Source organism: Simochromis diagramma, unplaced genomic scaffold (assembly GCF_900408965.1).
Source record: "Simochromis diagramma unplaced genomic scaffold, fSimDia1.1 OVJJ01000026.1, whole genome shotgun sequence".
In the NCBI taxonomy this organism is placed as follows: domain Eukaryota; kingdom Metazoa; phylum Chordata; class Actinopteri; order Cichliformes; family Cichlidae; genus Simochromis; species Simochromis diagramma.
The window spans coordinates 7295935-7315295 of NW_024386985.1; the positions used below are offsets into that span (position 1 = coordinate 7295935).

Sequence of the window (19361 nt, forward strand, 5' to 3'; positions counted from 1 at the left end):
CTTTATGTGGTTAAAGTTGTGTCTGTGGCCCAGCATCTCACCTGTTCCTGATTTTCAGGCTCAGGTTTTCTTTCTTTCAAAAAGTAGTGTTTGACTGTGGGTCTGTGTTCACAGTGACTTGCCTGAAAGAGAGGAGGGGGAAGGACAGGAAACACCTGCCTTCAGCCACTGGGGACCGCCCCGCAGGTAACACACACACACCCACACACACACAGGTACATTATGATATCCCAGGAGACTGTGTACAGGTCAGGTGACCCAGAGAGACTGGTACATTATTCAAACTTCCACCCTCGCTGTTGTGCAGGGTGGAGGTGTGGCCTGAGGAGGGTCAGTCTCTGGGTCTGAGCATCGTCGGAGGTCGCCATGTCATCAAGCGACTGAGGAATGGAGAGGAACTGAAGGGAATCTTCATCAAGCAGGTTTTACCCAACAGCCCCGCCGCCAACACCCACTGTCTGAAGACCGGGGACAAGATCCTGGAGGTAGGGCCCTGTCTAATTCCTGGGTCTCTATACACACACACACGCGCACACACACACACATGCGCGCGCTACATCCATAGTTTACACACAGCCTGAGACCGAATCTTTCAGAGCGACCCATTTATGAAGGAAAAGACTTTATAAGTAAAAACAGTTTTATGATTAACATTTTCATAATGTCTGACCTTCAACTCCGTGTGTGTGTGTCTGTGTGTGTATAAAGGTGTCAGGTGTTGACTTGCGAGCTGCCAGTCACGAGGAGGCGGTCAACACGATCAAATCTGCCCCGAGCCCCGTTGTCTTCATCGTCCAGAGCCTGACAGCGACTCCACGGGTACACACACACGCACACACAAATCTGTATGAAGTTCTAAGCTATCAACTTTTGCTAACTGAGCAAAGACAGAGGATTCTGTCTCATACACGTCAAACGCTCCAAACTGTTTGATTCTTCGAGTTTCTGTGTGTTTAATTGTGTGTGTATGTGTGTTTCAGCCCATGTCTCTGACAGCTTCAACCATCAGCAGATCCCAAACGAAGAGCATGGAGTCTCCGGTAAGAGCTCCACACTCTGTCCGTCTGTATTAACGAGGACACACAGAAATGTATGTATCTGTGAGATGCCTGCACAGCTCAACAGAGACCAGCAGAGGGCGACACAGCCTCAGCACAAACAGTGGCATGTCATTCCGGAGCTCAGAAATCACATTTAACAGATTAGATCTGCTGCCTGTGGAGACTCAGATAAGATGAGACTGAATTTATTTTTCCCAGGATTTGGAAAATCAATCTTAGAGCAGCTGAAGACGACAGGAGCTGTAACATAATCATTTACAACATGACAGAAACAACAGAGACGAGTTTAATAAGTAAGAAATGCAACAAAACACTGTGAGACCAGCTGAATATGATCCCATAAAACAGCTTAGAATGGGACAAAATAAAAACATCTTACTGACGTGGGCTAACGAAACAAAATGATCGGCTCTTTCAGTGTGAAATAAGATCTGATGTTTGATGGTGTTTGTCCTCAAGCTGCAGCCGGGCGCTGCGTCCACACAGGGCATGGTCCTGGTCTGAGGATCAGTGTGAGAGGACGTCAAAGTCTCAGCTTCAGCCATGTTTAAACCACACTCACCATCATACTCCACAGTCTTTATCTAACGCCTTTGAGACAGATGGACAGTATAAAGAATCCATAATGAAGCTGGCAGCCTGATTAATAAATATAAAAAGAATGAAATAAGACAGAGCTCTGAGACAGACGTCATGATGGAGTGATCGACGCAGGATTGTGCTATGCAGTCACGCGAGCCCTCAGAGCTTCCGGTGTTTCTTTGTTAACCTCCAAAACTCTGATGCAGGAAACGGCAGCAGAAACTGCACGAGAAAGACAAACTGGAAAAAACAAAAACTGAATTATACAACACAAAGTCTGCTGTGGTAGTAGTTTGACTTTGCACATTGCAGGCGACCTCTACAGTTACTACAGATGACCAAGCAGGGCTTAGATCAGAGTTTAAACTGAGCTGTGCAGCACGGAGCCTAAAGGTTGGAGGTCATATTGGTGGTGGTGCTGATTGTTTCTTGCTCACAGCTGCCATTTAGTTTTACCACGTTTCAGTGTGTTCCAGGCTCCTATCTCACACAGCCCGAGGCTCGTGCACAACCGTCTGCACACTTATGGTCTATAGTCTAACTGGAAGTCAACAGAGTCCATGTTTTTATGAATAAATGTGTTTGTTTGCAGAAATCAGAGGTAGTGCTGCCCCCCCCGAGACAGCCCCCACCCTACAGGCCTCCCAGCTACTCAGACAAGGAGCTAAACTCTGACTTGGAGGAGGCCAAAGGTCAGTAACACACAGCAGAATCTGTTACAGTGATGTGGTTAAAAGTCATCTTTATTTTCTATGCTTTGGAGAAATACGTAGTTCCCGTCGGCATTATGGGAAGACTGGGTGGAAACTACAACCACTCCTAAAGATGGATGTTTATCATGAGCTATATTTCTCATTAATGCTCACCGGGATCTTTCAGACTTCTGATTGGTCAGCAGGCAGTTATTTCATGTCTGTCCTCTGTAGCAGGTTAGGTCTGCAGTTGTACTGCCTTCATAACACTGAACACACACACAGGTAACCCTCTGTATACACAAGCACACCTGCAGCCTGTGTTGGAGGGCTCACACTACCTGACCTTGGGTGGCCGGTCAAAGCCCAATCATCTGTGTTCTCACCGAATTTGTCATATTTTTGAGCTTTTGCAGTCTCAGATCAGCCAATCAGCCAGCGGCAGCATGTGACCACAGAGCTATGGCTGGGGGGAGGGGGAGGTAAGGGGTGAACTCTGTGCGTGATGCGGTGTGGACTTGGGTCTCAGAGGAACTCCTGGCGCATGGTCAGGCCTGGTAACTTCCCTCTATCGTCAGAGTGTCACAGCCAGAGAAAGGTTTGATCGCTTACGTCCTGCCTGCCACTTGTTTGCTCAAAGGCACTTCAGCAGCAGTCCAATGAAGCAGAGGATTTAGCTGCGTGCACGCGTCTGAACAGGTTCAGGTAAAAGCTGAAGCAGGAACTCATCACGCTCTTAGCTTCATCTCAATCAGGTCACGTCTGTCTGAAGAACGATTACCAGAGAATCGGTTTCTGCAGCTGTCACTGAATATCTGACGGGCTTCATTTCATCTCAGATCATCTCCTCGATTTCCTTTCAAGGATCTGTGTCTGAATGTCTGTGTCATGTGTTCCAACAAAACTGAGATTACAGCAAATATCTGAACATCTCAGTTAATCTGGACTTGTTTTATCTCACGTTAACTCACAGAATATTTCACATTGTGTAGTTTTTCTTGCTGAACCGCATTGGGTCTCATTTTGGATCATGTTAATTTACTTCCTGTGATCTGCGGCACTAATTATTTGAAAGCCTGTTTTTGAGTCTGTTTTCATTTTTGTCTCAGTAAACATACATCAGTATCTCACTGTTTGTGTGTGTGTATGTGTGTGTGTTTGTGTTTCTGTTTTTGCAGGCCGTGTATGAACCGGCAGGCCCTCCGTCCCGTTCGTGACGTATTTCAGCACACGCTGGATGCTTTTGTTGTGATTTTTGTTGCTCTCAGTTCCTGTCGGTCTTTCTTTCTCTGGGTTTCTACTGTCTTTGCCTCGCTTTGGTTTGGGTACGTTTGGTTTGCTACGTCTGAAGCGGGCGGGCGGACGGGGCTGTCGGCTTTTTCATTCTGACCTCTGGTTTTAATGGGATGTGGGTTTTCTGAGCTGGCATCTCATCTGGGATTAGGGTGGATTAGCTTTTTTGGTCAAAGCTGTTTCCTCTAGACTTCAGCTGTCCTTTTAAAGCCTGTCTTCATTTTGGAAGTCCGAGTATATCTTTATCTTGAAACACTAAACTGGACACTAAAATTCTGCAAGTAAAATCTTTCAATGAATGACACAGAATGTCTTGTTTAAAGAAAAATGATGTATAATTGAATTGATGTTGTTTGTGTCAGAGGTTAAATGCAGGTTAAGTTTTATATATTAATGAAGTTTCTGTAATTGGACTGAATAGTCTCAATAAAATTACCTTTAAAAACAAACACAAACCAAAGTTTCCATCAGCTTCATCTTCAGGGTCTTTGGCGTGAACCAAAGCAAAGCTCATACTTTTAGCGTGTCCTCAGACTCGTGCGTTTCTTGTCTGGTTTGAACCTGGAGAATGTTATGTTCCTTAACCTTCCTTAACTGGTAAAGCTGAGGAAGAGCTCAGTCTGCTGACTGTTAAACAAAATAACTCTCAGTTCCTCTCATCTGAAGTCAAAAATGTTGGATGGTCTGGCATGAGTCCTGGATCTTGGTCTGGGACTCTGGGACCGGAAGTTCAGTCTTTGCTGATCTGTAGCCTGGATGCTGGTCCAGTTCTCCATGTCTGACTTTCATCCTGGGTCGAGTAACTTTCTTTCAGCGTGAACTTGAAAGAAGCTCATGGTCTTTATCCAGGCCTCTGTGGTCACTAAAGCTCAGTCTTAGGGTAATAAACACTCACCCCTTTCCTCTTTAGGCGCACTTCTCTTGGTCACTGGTATAAATTCTTGGTGCAGCTGTATCCCATTGGTCTCTATCCTGGAATCTAGGACGGTTTGGTTCAGTCTTTTTGACCTTTAACCTGTTCTCCTAGGCCTGAGCCTTATCTTTGGGACTAGTCAGGCTAGGTGTCTCCAGATTTTACCCTTGCCTGTGTAGGACAGCTGAGGCTTACTTTAGCTTGGACCTGGGATAGCCAATGCCTGGTACCACTTTGTTTTTCAGGGTGGACTTGTGGACAGACCGATCCTGTTAATGGGAAACAGCATCAGCCTCCGATGACATGTGTTTTCAGTTTGATGGTGATAATCTGACAGAATGAAACTGCCAAATGTTTCATGTTTAGCTTGGGAGACAACGTCTGTCCAGAGGTTTGTGCCAAGTGCAAATTTTACAGCCTGTTGTCATGCTTTGTGCCAGCTGTCTGATTTGTATATTAGTTGTGGAAAACAGAAATGTCTGAAACACTCGAGTGCAAGGGCAAAGTTTGTGCAGAGCACTGGGTTTCTGGTGAATCTGAGCTTTTTCACTGCAGTCTCATAAGAGTCAGACACAAATACAATAAAGCTTACATGAGCAGGGATGGAAGGAATGATGAATTGGTGGTGCTTTTCTCTCGGGCCACGCCGCTGCCTGCTCTTCTCTCTCGGCTTGTCTTATTTATATTCTTGGTGAAACATTATATTGGCTGCTGCAGCAGTAATGAATGATTCAGATCAATTCCACATGCTGTTTCAGGTTGTTTGTCTTGCAGCAGAACGAGCAGCCGAGCAAATAGCCTTCATCTCTGCAGCCTCTGAGTAGATTGGTTTTACTGTACAGTGTCAGGGTCAAAGCACGTCATCGTGGAGCTAAAAAACTCCATGAATCATGTGTCTGCTGCGATATCTGATGGTAGACTGTGTCGATGCAGAGGAAAATAAATCACCACTGTTACCAAAACCAGCTCCTGTTTGCATCTTACTTACGGCCTGCTTTAAATGAAAGCTTACTCCATCAACAGGAAAAGCACAGTAGTCTATATAAACCTTTAAATCTTGGTGACTGGTCGGGATGGAGAACAGACTTGACATTTGGTTAATCGTGAACAGTTCGTGTGTGCACACAGACTTGTGTACAAAATTAGCTAAACACTGTGTAAATGACGGTTGTTGATTCATTGGTTTGTAAGATCCCATTTTTATGTGTTGAAGTTGCATTCACAGACACAGATACCTGCTAATCAGCGCTCAGTAACATCCAATCAAAATCCTTAAATCTTACTGTGCACCCAAACGTCGCCTTCTTTGAAGGTGTGTTAGTACAGTAACCTCCCAGCAGCTTTGTCATTGGTTAGATAACACCATTAAAATGCTCCAAAAGGCTCCAACAGCACAAACATGGTGCAGAGGTCCAGTAAAGGTGAAGCTAGCATCCACCTGTATCACCATCCACCTGTGAGTTAGAGGCCACGCCCCTAGTAAAACACACAGTTTGTGTATCGGGCTGTGAACATGTTAATTCAATTCAAGAGAATGCATTTAGCAACCTAATTAATGAAAAGCATTTAAACGCATAATTTTATTATCTAAAAAAATGGCATCAAACATTTTAGTAATGTTATGCTTGGCTGAAATCAGTTTTGTGTGAATGTTGTAACCTGTGTCCTCAGCTTTTAGCTTGTGCATGAGAGGCTGAATAAAGAAAACAGGAGATATCTGCAGCTTCCACCTGTGCTGCATCATAGCACATTATTCTGCAGGTAGAACACACACTCAGGTGTAAAGAAACTTGTAAAGAACTTGTAAAGAAACTGCAGTATGTTGTGAAGAGGAGCTCTCTGATGGATGATTGACAGCTCTGTGAGGAGGATTTAAAGATTAAACGGGGATGAAGGGGGTAAATGCAGGATTAAAAGTCACACACCTGGTGATCGAGGTGATTTAACAGAGAATTAACAGGTCAGATTTAAAAATCACTGATCTGTGGTCTGATCAGTGCTGTGGCAGTTTGATCGATTAAAAACTCCTCCTGAAATTCCAGTTTGAGGATTAAAATGCTTCCTCCACCCAGGAGTAATAACGGGAGGGCTGCTCAGCGGCCGTGTCCATGATGTCTGGCGTTGCGTCTCCTCCTGCAGATTCGTCCCTATCCAGCTGACCGTCGTCATCAGTTTCAAAGCTCTCTGCTGTGGTTCTTACAGGTTACACAGCAAAACGATGACATGTTGTTCCCCAAATTTCTGCTTAATGCAGCGCTTTTCCGCAGGCTGGGTCCGGTTTTAACTCAGATACTTACAGTCTGGGAGGAAGTGCTGATTACAGGAATGAAAAAAGAGCCATTCTATAATCTTATTGAAATAACGTGGATTAGTAAGATTATCCCCACCTGTTCTGTGATTCTACATGGATCCACCCCCAGTCTGAGAGCACCTGATGGACAATAGAAGAGATGGACGTAGCTTGTGCTGAAGTGCCCCAAGCCATTCTTTCTCATCTCCAACAGAGGGCGACTGTGTTTTGCGTGGCCGTAGGGAGGTCTGTCAGAAAGCGGCCATTGGCTATCCTGCTCTATAACCAGAGTAAACAGTTTCTCGTCTGTCAATGGAAAATTGTATTTAGTAGTCAGTATAATCTTTTAGTGATATAAGTTTGCATATGGTAGAATACTGCATGTAGTTATTTGTATTAGGAAATATTCAACCATGTATACTTAGAGGCATATAATCAATTGTGTAGTGACAGGATGTGTGATCTCTAGCAGGCTACAAAAGGCTTGGTGTGCACACCCACATCCTGGGAGCATGAGAGAGGTCGTACCTTGTCTTATTGTTTTACGGTAGGATTAACGTAGCTATGTCTGTTTTAGTTTAAGTGCCTTCTTTACATGTATAGGGAGTGCAGAATTATTAGGCAAGTTGTATTTTTGAGGAATAATTTTATTATTGAACAACAACCATGTTCTCAATGAACCCAAAAAACACATTAATATCAAAGCTGAATGTTTTTGGAAGTAGTTTTTAGTTTGTTTTTAGTTTTAGCTATTTTAGGGGGATATCTGTGTGTGCAGGTGACTATTACTGTGCATAATTATTAGGCAACTTAACAAAAAACAAATATATGCCCATTTCAATTATTTATTTTTACCAGTGAAACCAATATAACATCTCCACATTCACAAATATACATTTCTGACATTCAAAAAACAAAAACAAATCAGCGACCAATATAGCCACCTTTCTTTGCAAGGACACTCAAAAGCCTGCCATCCATGGATTCTGTCAGTGTTTTGATCTGTTCACCATCAACATTGCGTGCAGCAGCAACCACAGCCTCCCAGACACTGTTCAGAGAGGTGTACTGTTTTCCCTCCTTGTAAATCTCACATTTGATGATGGACCACAGGTTCTCAATGGGGTTCAGATCAGGTGAACAAGGAGGCCATGTCATTAGTTTTTCTACTTTTATACCCTTTCTTGCCAGCCACGCTGTGGAGTACTTGGACGCGTGTGATGGAGCATTGTCCTGCATGAAAATCATGTTTTTCTTGAAGGATGCAGACTTCTTCCTGTACCACTGCTTGAAGAAGGTGTCTTCCAGAAACTGGCAGTAGGACTGGGAGTTGAGCTTGACTCCATCCTCAACCCGAAAAGGCCCCACAAGCTCATCTTTGATGATACCAGCCCAAACCAGTACTCCACCTCCACCTTGCTGGCGTCTGAGTCGGACTGGAGCTCTCTGCCCTTTACCAATCCAGCCACGGGCCCATCCATCTGGCCCATCAAGACTCACTCTCATTTCATCAGTCCATAAAACCTTAGAAAAATCAGTCTTGAGATATTTCTTGGCCCAGTCTTGACGTTTCAGCTTGTGTGTCTTGTTCAGTGGTGGTCGTCTTTCAGCCTTTCTTACCTTGGCCATGTCTCTGAGTGTTGCACACCTTGTGCTTTTGGGCACTCCAGTGATGTTGCAGCTCTGAAATATGGCCAAACTGGTGGCAAGTGGCATCTTGGCAGCTGCACACTTGACTTTTCTCAGTTCATGAGCAGTTATTTTGCGCCTTGGTTTTTCCACACGCTTCTTGCGACCCTGTTGACTATTTTGAATGAAACGCTTGATTGTTCGATGATCACGCTTCAGAAGCTTTGCAATTTTGAGACTGCTGCATCCCTCTGCAAGATATCTCACTATTTTTGACTTTTCTGAGCCTGTCAAGTCCTTCTTTTGACCCATTTTGCCAAAGGAAAGGACGTTGCCTAATATAGGGTGTTGATGTCATTAGACCACACCCCTTCTCATTACAGAGATGCACATCACCTAATATGCTTAATTGGTAGTAGGCTTTCGAGCCTATACAGCTTGGAGTAAGACAACATGCATGAAGAGGATGATGTGGACAAAATACTCATTTGCCTAATAATTCTGCACTCCCTGTAGATGAACTGCTGGACTTCCTCACCATGTTATCTAGGGTGAACCATCTAGGGTGAGGGGGAGACTACCCTCTTCCTGACCAAGGATGTTTCCTTTTGTGCTTTTTATGTTATATGACCCTTTGATCAGCAGCACATACACACACACATACACCTACTGAAGTATAAATAAAGACCAGGGCAGTTTCTCGGCGCGAGTCCCTCAGTCTGGAGGCTGCCCTTGCTAGCAAGAAGTTCTGTGTGTTTCTCTTCTCTGAGTCTTTACTGAAGAAGTGTTTTATAACATTTTCCTTAACATCGTCCTTTTAAATGAAACATGATGTTTGACTTTAACAGGACGGCGATTTATAAAACAGACAGACATGTCGTCCTCCGTTTCTCAGTCAGTGACAAAAACTCTCTCGACTGTAATGTTTCACCAAGTCTTCACCACAAAATGTGCTGGTTAACATGACGGGGATGTAAGGAGATCAGTCCTCACAATAGACTCTAAGCTTATGCCCCCCATGTTGTTATTACTAACAACAATATGCTACTGTTTTTGCATTTAGCAGTATTGTAGCTACAGGATAGGGATGCGAGAATGTCAAAATATGCTGATGGCTATTGTTGGTCTCTTTCAGAGGAACAGGAAGAACAGTGTAAATCTCATCAGTTTTTGATTAAACCAACAAGCTTGTCTTGAATTACACAGGCCTCATAACAGGTCTTTCACTTCCTGGTCAGTCTGTGGAAGTTGTTGATGGCTTTAAGTATTTGAGAACAAGTTTACTTGATGACAAGTTTAGTTTTATGGTTTAAGATGCTGGGATGTGTTTCTCTTGTTGTTGTATTGAAGTTTTGTATGTGTGTATGTAGGATTTTTTTGGGGTTGATATGAAGCGATTTGATTGATTTGTTTATGACTTTGTGAACCAAAGACAATTTTCCATTCATGTGGATAATATAGTTATTTTGTTTTATTCTATCTTTGCTGATACGGGGCGAGATTTCACTTCATATCTCAGAATGAACCAGAATCTGAGCCTGGTTCTGCCAGAGGTTTCTTCCTGTTAAAAGGGAGTTTTTCCTTCCCACTGTCGCCAAAGTGCTTGCTCATAGGGGGTCATATGATTGTTGGGTTTTCTCTGAATGTATTATTTTAGGGTCTACCTTACAATATAAAGTGTCTAGAGGTGACTGTTGTTGTGATTTGGCGCTGTATAAATAAAAATGAAAGTAATCCATACCTGCAGCAGAGCAATGACTGACCTCCAACTGTGGACGGATCACTTCAGATGTTCTCTCAGCTGAAGTTTAGTCCTCCTCCAGAGAGTGTTTGACTCTGCCCATCAGGGCCCCTTAACACAAACAGTTTAATCCTGATCCTCCATCTTGGTTCTGCTAATATGTTTATATGAACCTAACCACAGCTTTCAGTGAATGCTGGCATCAAACTTTACGGTAACAGCTGTGAGAACAGCCGCACTCATCATGTTGTTTGAGCTGATTGCACCAGTTTTTTAAAATTTTTGGGCAATGAAGTTGGTGACATCATACTGAACAGCAGGCCTGGTCCTAAACATTACAGTGGCCAGGGTGACCTTTGTTCTAAAACCACCAGCCTCTGTGAAAATCAGCATGTCAGAGCTGCAGCCATCGCTGAAACGTACGCAGAAATCTGTCTGACATGCCCTGATTTTATCTGTTCCTCAGAGGATGAACTCACAGGACAATTTTTGCACATCATCACTTCATCAGCAGACGAAGCATGGAGAGGCTATCCTTCATGTGTGGTGTGAGTACTGAGGGTCTGTCAGCAGCATTTGGTATGAGCTGTTCTGTGGATGTCAATCTGTATTCACAACCACTCCAAAGGTAATTAAATCAGTTGAAAGTTGATTGAGTCTGTGGGGAAAGTGGGTCATTGCAGCAGCAGACAGTAACAGGACCAACAGAGTATAAATAGAAACTGAGCCGAAACAAGCATCGCACACTCTGATCTAAAACTGCTGTGAAAGTATGGAGGATGAGGGATGTGACAATAAGATCCTATCTGCAGTTTACTGTTGAGGCTTTCTGCAGTGGTGTGTAGCGTCCAAAAACTCCAACCTCATTTGTTCAGACCATCAGTTTATGAAAGTCTTAAAGTGGAGGAGCTAAAGCAGCATGATACCCAGTATGAGAGAAAGAACTGTGAAGCATGCATAGCGACTCGGAGAGAGTCCGGAGTTAAAAAAGCCCGGGGGGGTCTTAATTTGGGCCGCTTCCTTGCCTCAGACAGTTTGATGACGTGGTTGCATTTTATTTGTGAGTCATGTCAACTTGGAGGGGAGGTGCTAGCATGAATGGTGATAAAGGGACTGCCTGAACTCTGTGTGTGTGTGGGTGTGTGTTGGATCAATGAGCTACCATAATAGAAGAGTTGGCTGCATACATCCGTTCCCTGCAGACTGTAACAACACACTGCTCTGAATTTGTGTGTGTGTGTGTGTGTCCCAGCTTCCTGTCCTTATATAGCCTCCAACCCCAGCCTCTTTGATTGCCTCAACATTCATAAACACAGTCATCGTGTTGGTATCAAGTGCATCATTTGGAGCCTGCTTGTGTTAATTATGCATATCTTCAAAGCTGTAGTTTCTCAGGCATGGTTTTAAGGCCTTGCAGGAATTCCAGGAGTCCTGGAGCTGGGCTGGGAACATTTAAGGTGGTCCTTTGAGCCTTTATGAAGGTTTAGATTGTGGTTTGAAGGGAGCTGTTAGAGAGTTCAAAGTCAACTTTAAAAAGGATCTACTTGTCCAGAATTGAGAGTTAACTAAAGGAGAGTCCAGAAATCCCACTAGAGCCCTTTGTGATTCATGATGTGGTTCCAGTAGGTTCAAAATAGGTCATTCTGGGCACCATTGACCACGTTTAATGCTTTTGGTAATAAAGCAGGATGATGAGGTAGCTACTTCTTTAGCTCATTATGGAGGTTAAAAATTCTCCAGGCATTGTTGAGTCATGTGTCATTGAACAGCTCCAGAGATGGTTAAAGATGCTGAAGGTTCTTAAGAAAGACCAAGAATGTCCAAACCATAGTCTTTAAGAGCTGTGTAGACCTCACAGACGAACCTGATACAGGGAAGGGTGGGGTTCCTACCTGAGGAGAAGGAGCATGGACACAGGACAAGACTACGAACGAATTACTGAATATCCATCCATCAGCTATAAAACAGTGATGAGTCTTTGGCTGTTGATCCCAATCAGAACAGAGCTGGTGAATCTGTGAGAACCTGCTGGAAGGACCATCTCTGGCACTCTTCATCAACCACATCTTCATGGTGCAGTAGCTGGACTGATCTGAGGCACCAGCTGAACTCTTCTCATCGCAGCAAAGAGAGACAGCGGCAGGTTCTTGCTGTAGGGTCCGCCAGCTTGTCAGCCTATGAGCTGCTGACTTCACTGTCCAGCCTCTGTCCACTTCACACCATCAGTTAAAAGGTCCGATGCCCGTCCTTCATAGTTCTGACTGGTTATAACTGACTGCTGCTTTCTCCACGCCAGCGTTTCAAGAAATATGGAAACATTCTAAAAAAATGTTCAGTTTTCCATCCCAGTTATTCAGGGATCAGTTTGTGTAGAAACGATCATTAAAAATGAAAAATAGAACTGGGCTGATTACTTTCTGAAGCAAGTGTAAATGAAGGGCTGTGACCGTAAATGTGTGCAAGGCACCAATGAACGTCTTTACCAGGAGGAGCGCTAATGGAGAACGAAGAGGAGAAAAGGATTGGGACAGAGAGAAAAATGCACAGGAGAGGGGGAGGGAGAGGGGTAAGGAAAGGTAGAGCAGCAGCAGGAGGGTGAAGGGCGAGGGAGAGCCGGGGATGAGGAAAGGGAGTAATCGAGGTTGAGTGTATAACAGAGCTGTACGTCGCTCTCAGCCTCAGCATCACAGCAGCCAGCTCTCTCTCTCTCACACACACACACACATCACATTTTCTGGAGATCAGAGCGCCACAGCAGAGCTGAAACTGAGACGGCGCACACACACACACACACACTCTCTGCCGTACATGTGGATTTATCTCTGCGTGTGAAGACTGAAGTATGGACCATGTTGCCTCCAGGTTAGTATGCGCTCTCACTGTGTGTGTGTGTGTGTGTGTGTGTGTGTGTGTGTGTGTGTGTTCTAGTGGATCATCAAGCGTCTGTCAGAGCTGAGTTATGAGACGGCTCATTACACGTGTGTGTGTGTGTGTGTGTGTTTGCTTTCCTACCTGATCCCCGTCAACATATCGAGTAGGGGTCACCTTTAACCCGTGTGCATGTGTCTGCACACAATCAGGTGGGGAAAGACAAATAGTGTGTGCTGCATTATTTTGTGTGTGTGTGTGTGTGTGTGTGTGTGTGTGTGTGTGAGTGAGAGAGAGAGAGAGGGAGCGAGACAGCAGCACTTTTACCTATGATGTATTTTGCTGTGTATGTGTGACGGGCATGGGCTTGCTCTCAGGTTCCCCGTGTGGTGCTGCATCAGTATCAGGACCACAGATTGGGGCTCTGAGCTGCACCATGACCAATGATAATAAATGCATCCATCACATATGTCAGGTCACATGATTGTCCCGGCAAGCGTTCTGTTTCTGCTGCGTGGAGCTCGGTCTGGAGGCAGAGGGCAGCGTACACCATCCTGCCAAAAGTGTTCACTTGTCTGCCTTCAGAGTGTGCAAAACTGACTGACCTCCCATTCTTAATCCACACAGTTTAATATGATGTCGGCCCTTTGCAGCTGTAACAGTTTCAGCTCTTCAGACAAGCCTTCATGCAGATTTAAGAATGTTTATGGGGATTTTTGCTGCAGGTCAGTCAAGTTCTTCACACCAGGAAGGGGGCATCCCCAAACTGTTCCCAAAAAGTTGGGAACACAAAATTGTCCAAAGTATGCTGAAGCATGAAGCGTTCCTTTCACTGGAACTAATGGGTGGAGCCCAACTCCTGGAAAACACCCCACACCATAATCCCCCCTTCACCAAACTTTACGCTTGGCACAGTGCAGTCAGACAAGTACCGTTGTCCTGGCAACCACAAACCCAGACTCATCCATCGGAGACATGTGATTGCTCACTCCAGAGAACATGTCTCCACGGCTCTAGAGTCCAGTGGCATGTGCTTTGCTTTACTGCGTCCAATGCTTTGCTGTTTGTTTGGTGATGTAAGGCTTGGATGCATTTGGTTGTCATGGAAACCAGGGCTGGACTGGGACAAAAAATCGGCCCGGGCATTTTGACTAGAGACCGGCCCACCAAAAATGTGACGTCATTCAGGGGTAAAACCGCAAAGGATTCTGGGAACTTGTGGCAAGAGTCACTAGCGCATGCAGGTTTTCAATTGAACTCAGTTACACAGCAATAAAAAGAAACACAAAAAATGGCAAGAAGCTGTTGTATTATTAACTGCAATAGCCGGTATTTGCCAAAAACTGATAGCTCGTATTTAAATTGCTATAAGTAACTTGTTGGGCTATAATATGTGAAACATATGTCAAATGCATCCCTCATGGATGACATAAAGTCATCTCTCCATCTCCATCTCTCTCTCCTGCTCTTTTATTTCTCTCTCTTGCTCCATCTCTCTGCTGCTCTTCTGTCTCCTCTGTCACAGACTTCTCCACTTTTGATGATAAATCAGCCTGGTGCAACATGTAAGGATTGGCACAATTTGTTAAGATTTTGAGGAGTTTGAGAAACTAACCTTAAGCATAAAATAAAATTTACTATCAGTAACTTCATAGCACCCGCCCAGCAGTATATAAACTCCGTCATGCTAGCTAGTACGCAGTACCAGTTATTGTAACTGACTGTAAAAAGTCAGCACAACAAAAACAAACTACAACCAAACTTGGTTTATATCTGACACAGACAGCAGGTCATAACTTCTTACCTGAAGTTCAGTTCCTCTGCCACTATGACCGGCGGCCGCCTCGGGTCTCTCCCCCTCTTGCCTCCCCTTTCCCTTATCCACCTGCTGGCCTCCACCACTTGCTGATGTTGCTAAATCTGTGGAAGCTATGCCATAGCTACCGCCAAACAATTCAGTTATTTTTACACATTTGGCAGCGTCTGCCTGAAGGGCTTGTTTCTTTTTGGCCCTAATTTTTTCTGCACCTCCTTTCCTTTTTTTGTTCTCCATTTTCTTTAGTTCGTCTACAAGATTGGTAAACAAGGGGGAGGGTGCAGCCGACCTCCTCGGCAAATGCCCGGTGTATGCCCGATGGCCAGTCCAGCTATGATGGAAACCCATTCCACGCATTGTTCTTAAGCTAATCTGAAGTCACGTGAAGTTTGGATGTCTTTAACGGTTGACTCTGCAGAAAGTCTGTGAACTCTGTGCACCATGATCCTCAGCATCCGCTGAGCCCGCTCTCTGATTTACGTTGCCAACCACTTCGTGGCTGAGTTGGTGTCGTTCCCAGTCACTTCCGCTTGGTTATAATCCCATTAACAGCTGACTGTGGAGTATTTGGTTGCGAGGACATTCCTAGCATCCTATCACGGCACCACACTGGAGCTCACTGAGCTATTCTTTACAAATGTGTGTAGAAGCAGTCTGCATGCTCAGATGCTGATTTTATACACCTGTGGACATGAAACTGATGGAGCACCTGGAATGAGGGATTTGGATGGGCGAGTGAATACTTTTGGCAATATAGTGTATTTCGTCCAGATGTTCCTTAGCTTGGCAGCTGTTTCCAATCAAACTAAGACATTGGGCATTTTAGACATTTATGCCACAGTAGCTTTACCTGGCAGTGTTTACAGTGGACCTAATATTTGTTTGACCCTGATAGGTGTAAGTCATCACTGGTGTCAACCCTGGCCTTGATTTTGTGAAGAAAAACAGAGCTTGGAGATCAGGTCATCCCTCGATGATTCCTTAAGCCTCAGTTATACGCTGCTGCAGAAGCGAGCAGCTGGAGACAAACAACAGGCACATGAACGTCCAGATCTTAGCGCTAACTGTGCAATAACAAAGTCTACGTCACTTTCTGCTTCCGGGCGCATGGAAGCAGAAAGTATCGTCCCTGCTTCAGACCTCAGAGGGCTAAAAGAGGTCCTTATAAGATTTTGCGCTGTGAATGACTTTGGCTTTGCATGTTTCATCTAATCTCATCACGTGTCCTACATTTTATCCATCTCATTGCATCTATTCTATTTTTTATTAGCTGTTATCAAAACCACCAGTAAAAATTATATATATCCGCTACCATCCCAACCAGTTGTGCCAGATAGCTGCCGCTCCCCGATCCTGGTTTTAGTGGAAGTCATGTTTTGTTAAAGGGAGTTCTTCCTTCCCACCATCACCAGGTGCTGTTCATGGGGCACTCCCTCTAATATTATTTTGTTTTTATTTTACAGCATGTTGGGGCGACTGTTGATGTCAAATGGCGCTGTAGAAATTTAACTGAATTTAATTCAAATATAAAAACACTGTAGTGTTCCTACAAGACTCCTAGAAAAGTATAGTTCCATCCATCCAGCCACCCACCTTCCTACTTATAGCTTATCCAGTTCTCGGTCAAGACAGCAAGAATATAATTTAATGATGTTTTGTCAGATCTGCTTTACACACATGCTGGCATCAGTACCTTGATGCACCAACTGTGGAAACACCAGCCACTGAGATAACCGACCAGTCCGTCCACGTTAGGAGGCTGGAGTGTAGCGTCGGCGTAGACTGCAGTTTGTGTCCTGTATCTGTTTGTTTTCTCTTCTGTTTCCCCCTTTGACTTCGTCTTGCTGGTTTTATTTAGGGACTCAAAAGTACCTGGTTGGGGTTGTGCCAGTCCATCTCAGGGCTACCACAGAGAGACATGTAATCATCAGATTAACATAACATGCACACGTCTGGATCTTAGGAGGCTCATTCTGCTGAGAAACTGGTCTCGGCCGGGGGTTCGTGGTTTGTTCCCGGCCCTCGGCCACATCCCCAAAGTGTTCTGAGTCTGCTTTTACACCATATGAGCCAGTGGGCTGTAAAATATTATAATATTATGTGTGACAGAAAAAAATAAACTAAAATATAGAAATGAGAGCTTTCAGAACTCTGGGAAAGCAGTCTAAGCTTTGTGGGGTCTCGTCTTTGAACTGCATGTCTTCATTTACTGAAAGGAGCTACCTCAGGTGTTAAAGCAGATGTTAATCAATAACACAGACTAACGGAAAATAGAAACCAACCCAACTTTAATCCACCATCAGTCTCGCTTACAGAGGCGCTCCAGAGCAGCCAATCGCATTCACAGCGTGTGCTCCATCGACCTTTTTCTCAGCAGAGCAACCGGGCTGTCAGCGTCGCTGTAATTTATGAGGTTAATGTTGGCTGCGTCCCGTTTAGCTTTACCTGTTTTTCAGGGTCCTGCTAGCTGGAATGTGAGGTACTGAGTCTCTCCGTGCTGCTTAGGTTAGAAGACGATGTGAGCCGTGCAGCGGTGCACAGCCCCATCTCAGACACACACACTGATCTGTGTGTGATATTTAATTGTGTGTCAGTGTGGATGCGTCCTCGATTGTGTGTTGTCCTTAAATCATCGTCTTTGAGCAGAGATGTGTTGTTGCTAACTGGACTGGTCCAGGCAGATTAATGCACCCTTGTATTGCTCATGCTGTAGGGACTGGACTTCCTTTTAGAGACAAACTGGTTGCTGTACTTTAAATCATTACGTTTTGTGGGGATGAGCTGGTTTAAAGGTTGAGTAATTCTGCAGGAAATGAACGCAAGTCGATGTGATGTCCCCTGAAGTGATGAAAATGGGACGGTGTGTGTTTGCAGCAGGCTGAGCTTGTTGCATTGCAGTGACCTCCAGGAGCTACTGCAGCACTGATGCACACAGCTTGAAGGAGGATGCTCTCTGCAGCTTTAGTGTCTTTCTTAAACTGCTTTCAACATCCCATCTCAGACATTAGAGGTGACAGTGCTGCTTTATAAGCCATTAAAAGGGGCTGCTGGTTTTAAGACACAGCATTATTGTCCCTAATGGTTTTATTCAGACGGGCTATGGCTGTTAGGAAAGAGCCACTCGATAGCCGTCTCTAATGAGCACGAACAGACAATAGAGGAAGTCATATACAGGATTCAAAGCTACATCTGATGTAAATGTGACCCGTTTACTCTTACAGGTCGTTAGGGTGTTTGAGGGAAAGTGTTAAAGAGCTTTCCACACAGGCAGAGGCCAGCAGCAGAGCACCAACCAGAGGCCATCAAATGCCAGCAAGTTTCAAAGAAGACGGCCAAATTGATGGTTGCCAACGGCTCCCATTGCTGCTTTTGAACAGCTGGCAGCATAAAGCTCACTATATGTAATAAAAGCAGACTGTGAGTGCATCGTTAAAGCTGTGTTGTTCTCAGAAAAGCCAAACTCAGGTCTGGACTCTGATTTAGACTGAACAGACCACAAACCTGGTCAGGCTGCTTTTTTCTGTGTGTAAAAAATCGGTTAATGGTAGCAGATACTTTAGCTCAGGCTGGTGTGGCTGTGCACGCTTGATCTCGTCTCAGAAGCTGAGCAGGGTCGGGCCGGGTTGGTAGTTGGAGCTGGAAATACCAGCCTGTCTCTGAGATGGCCATCCATCCCTGAGCCCGGTTCTGCTGGAGGTTTCTTCCTCCTCACTGTCGCCAAGTGCTTAGGGGCGTCTGATTGTTGGGGTTCCTCTGTATGATTGTAGGTTCTTTACCTCACATGATATTAAGTGCTATATAAATAAAATTGAATTGAATGAAACCGTTAAGAGATGCAGAGCTACACAGCTGGTTAGATATGTTAAAGTTTTAACATGGGATTTGGACATACTCACTGCTGCCTCTGCTAGACACTAGAGGGTTTGGCTTCCTGTTTAAGGTTTGGACTTTGATAATTGATCAGAACAGTGTGTTGCTATCCATCCGTGAAGCTGCATTATTCGTTTTTAGTTTTGTTTATATGAGCTCCAAACTGTAAAACGTCCACTTAGATTTAAAGTCTGTGAATCCTGAAAAGCTTGAAGGGCTTGGCTTAAGGGTGAGAAAAATGAATAGTAATGCTGTCAGGCAGACCTCAGAGAGAAGGATCATTAAAAGCCTTCATTCATTCCAGTGCTGCAGGCACTTTAATGAACGTGGCGTCCTTCCTGCAGCTCACTGCACCTGCAGAGCATTTTCTTTGTGGATGTTGTCATGTCCACAGTCAGGTGGATTCAGGAACAACGCGGGAGCTTGGCAGGGAGTCGGGCTTTGTGAATCTTCGTTTCCAGAAGCTTTTCCACCTGAGTTCAGCCTCACGCAGGTATCTCTGTTTCCAGCACACATCCCGTTACTGGCCCATTATCCGCACAAACACACTCCTGCTCGTGCGTGACGCATCAAAGCCAGGAGAAGCTGCAGCAGCCGCCTGTCTGT

General features: G+C 44.7%; 1 protein-coding gene across 8 annotated transcripts in view; it reads left to right on the forward strand.

Annotated features, from left to right (window-relative positions):
* Positions 1-19361, forward strand: part of patj (PATJ crumbs cell polarity complex component) — an 88468-nt gene that overhangs the window by 35721 nt on the left and 33386 nt on the right. For all 8 annotated transcript variants that reach the window (XM_040039941.1, XM_040039937.1, XM_040039939.1 and 5 more), the window contains exons 24-28: positions 115-186; positions 308-485; positions 709-819; positions 981-1040; positions 2236-2335. In XM_040039941.1, coding sequence (XP_039895875.1) covers positions 115-186; positions 308-485; positions 709-819; positions 981-1040; positions 2236-2335 — 521 coding nt within the window. The remainder of the gene's footprint in view (positions 1-114; positions 187-307; positions 486-708; positions 820-980; positions 1041-2235; positions 2336-19361) is intronic.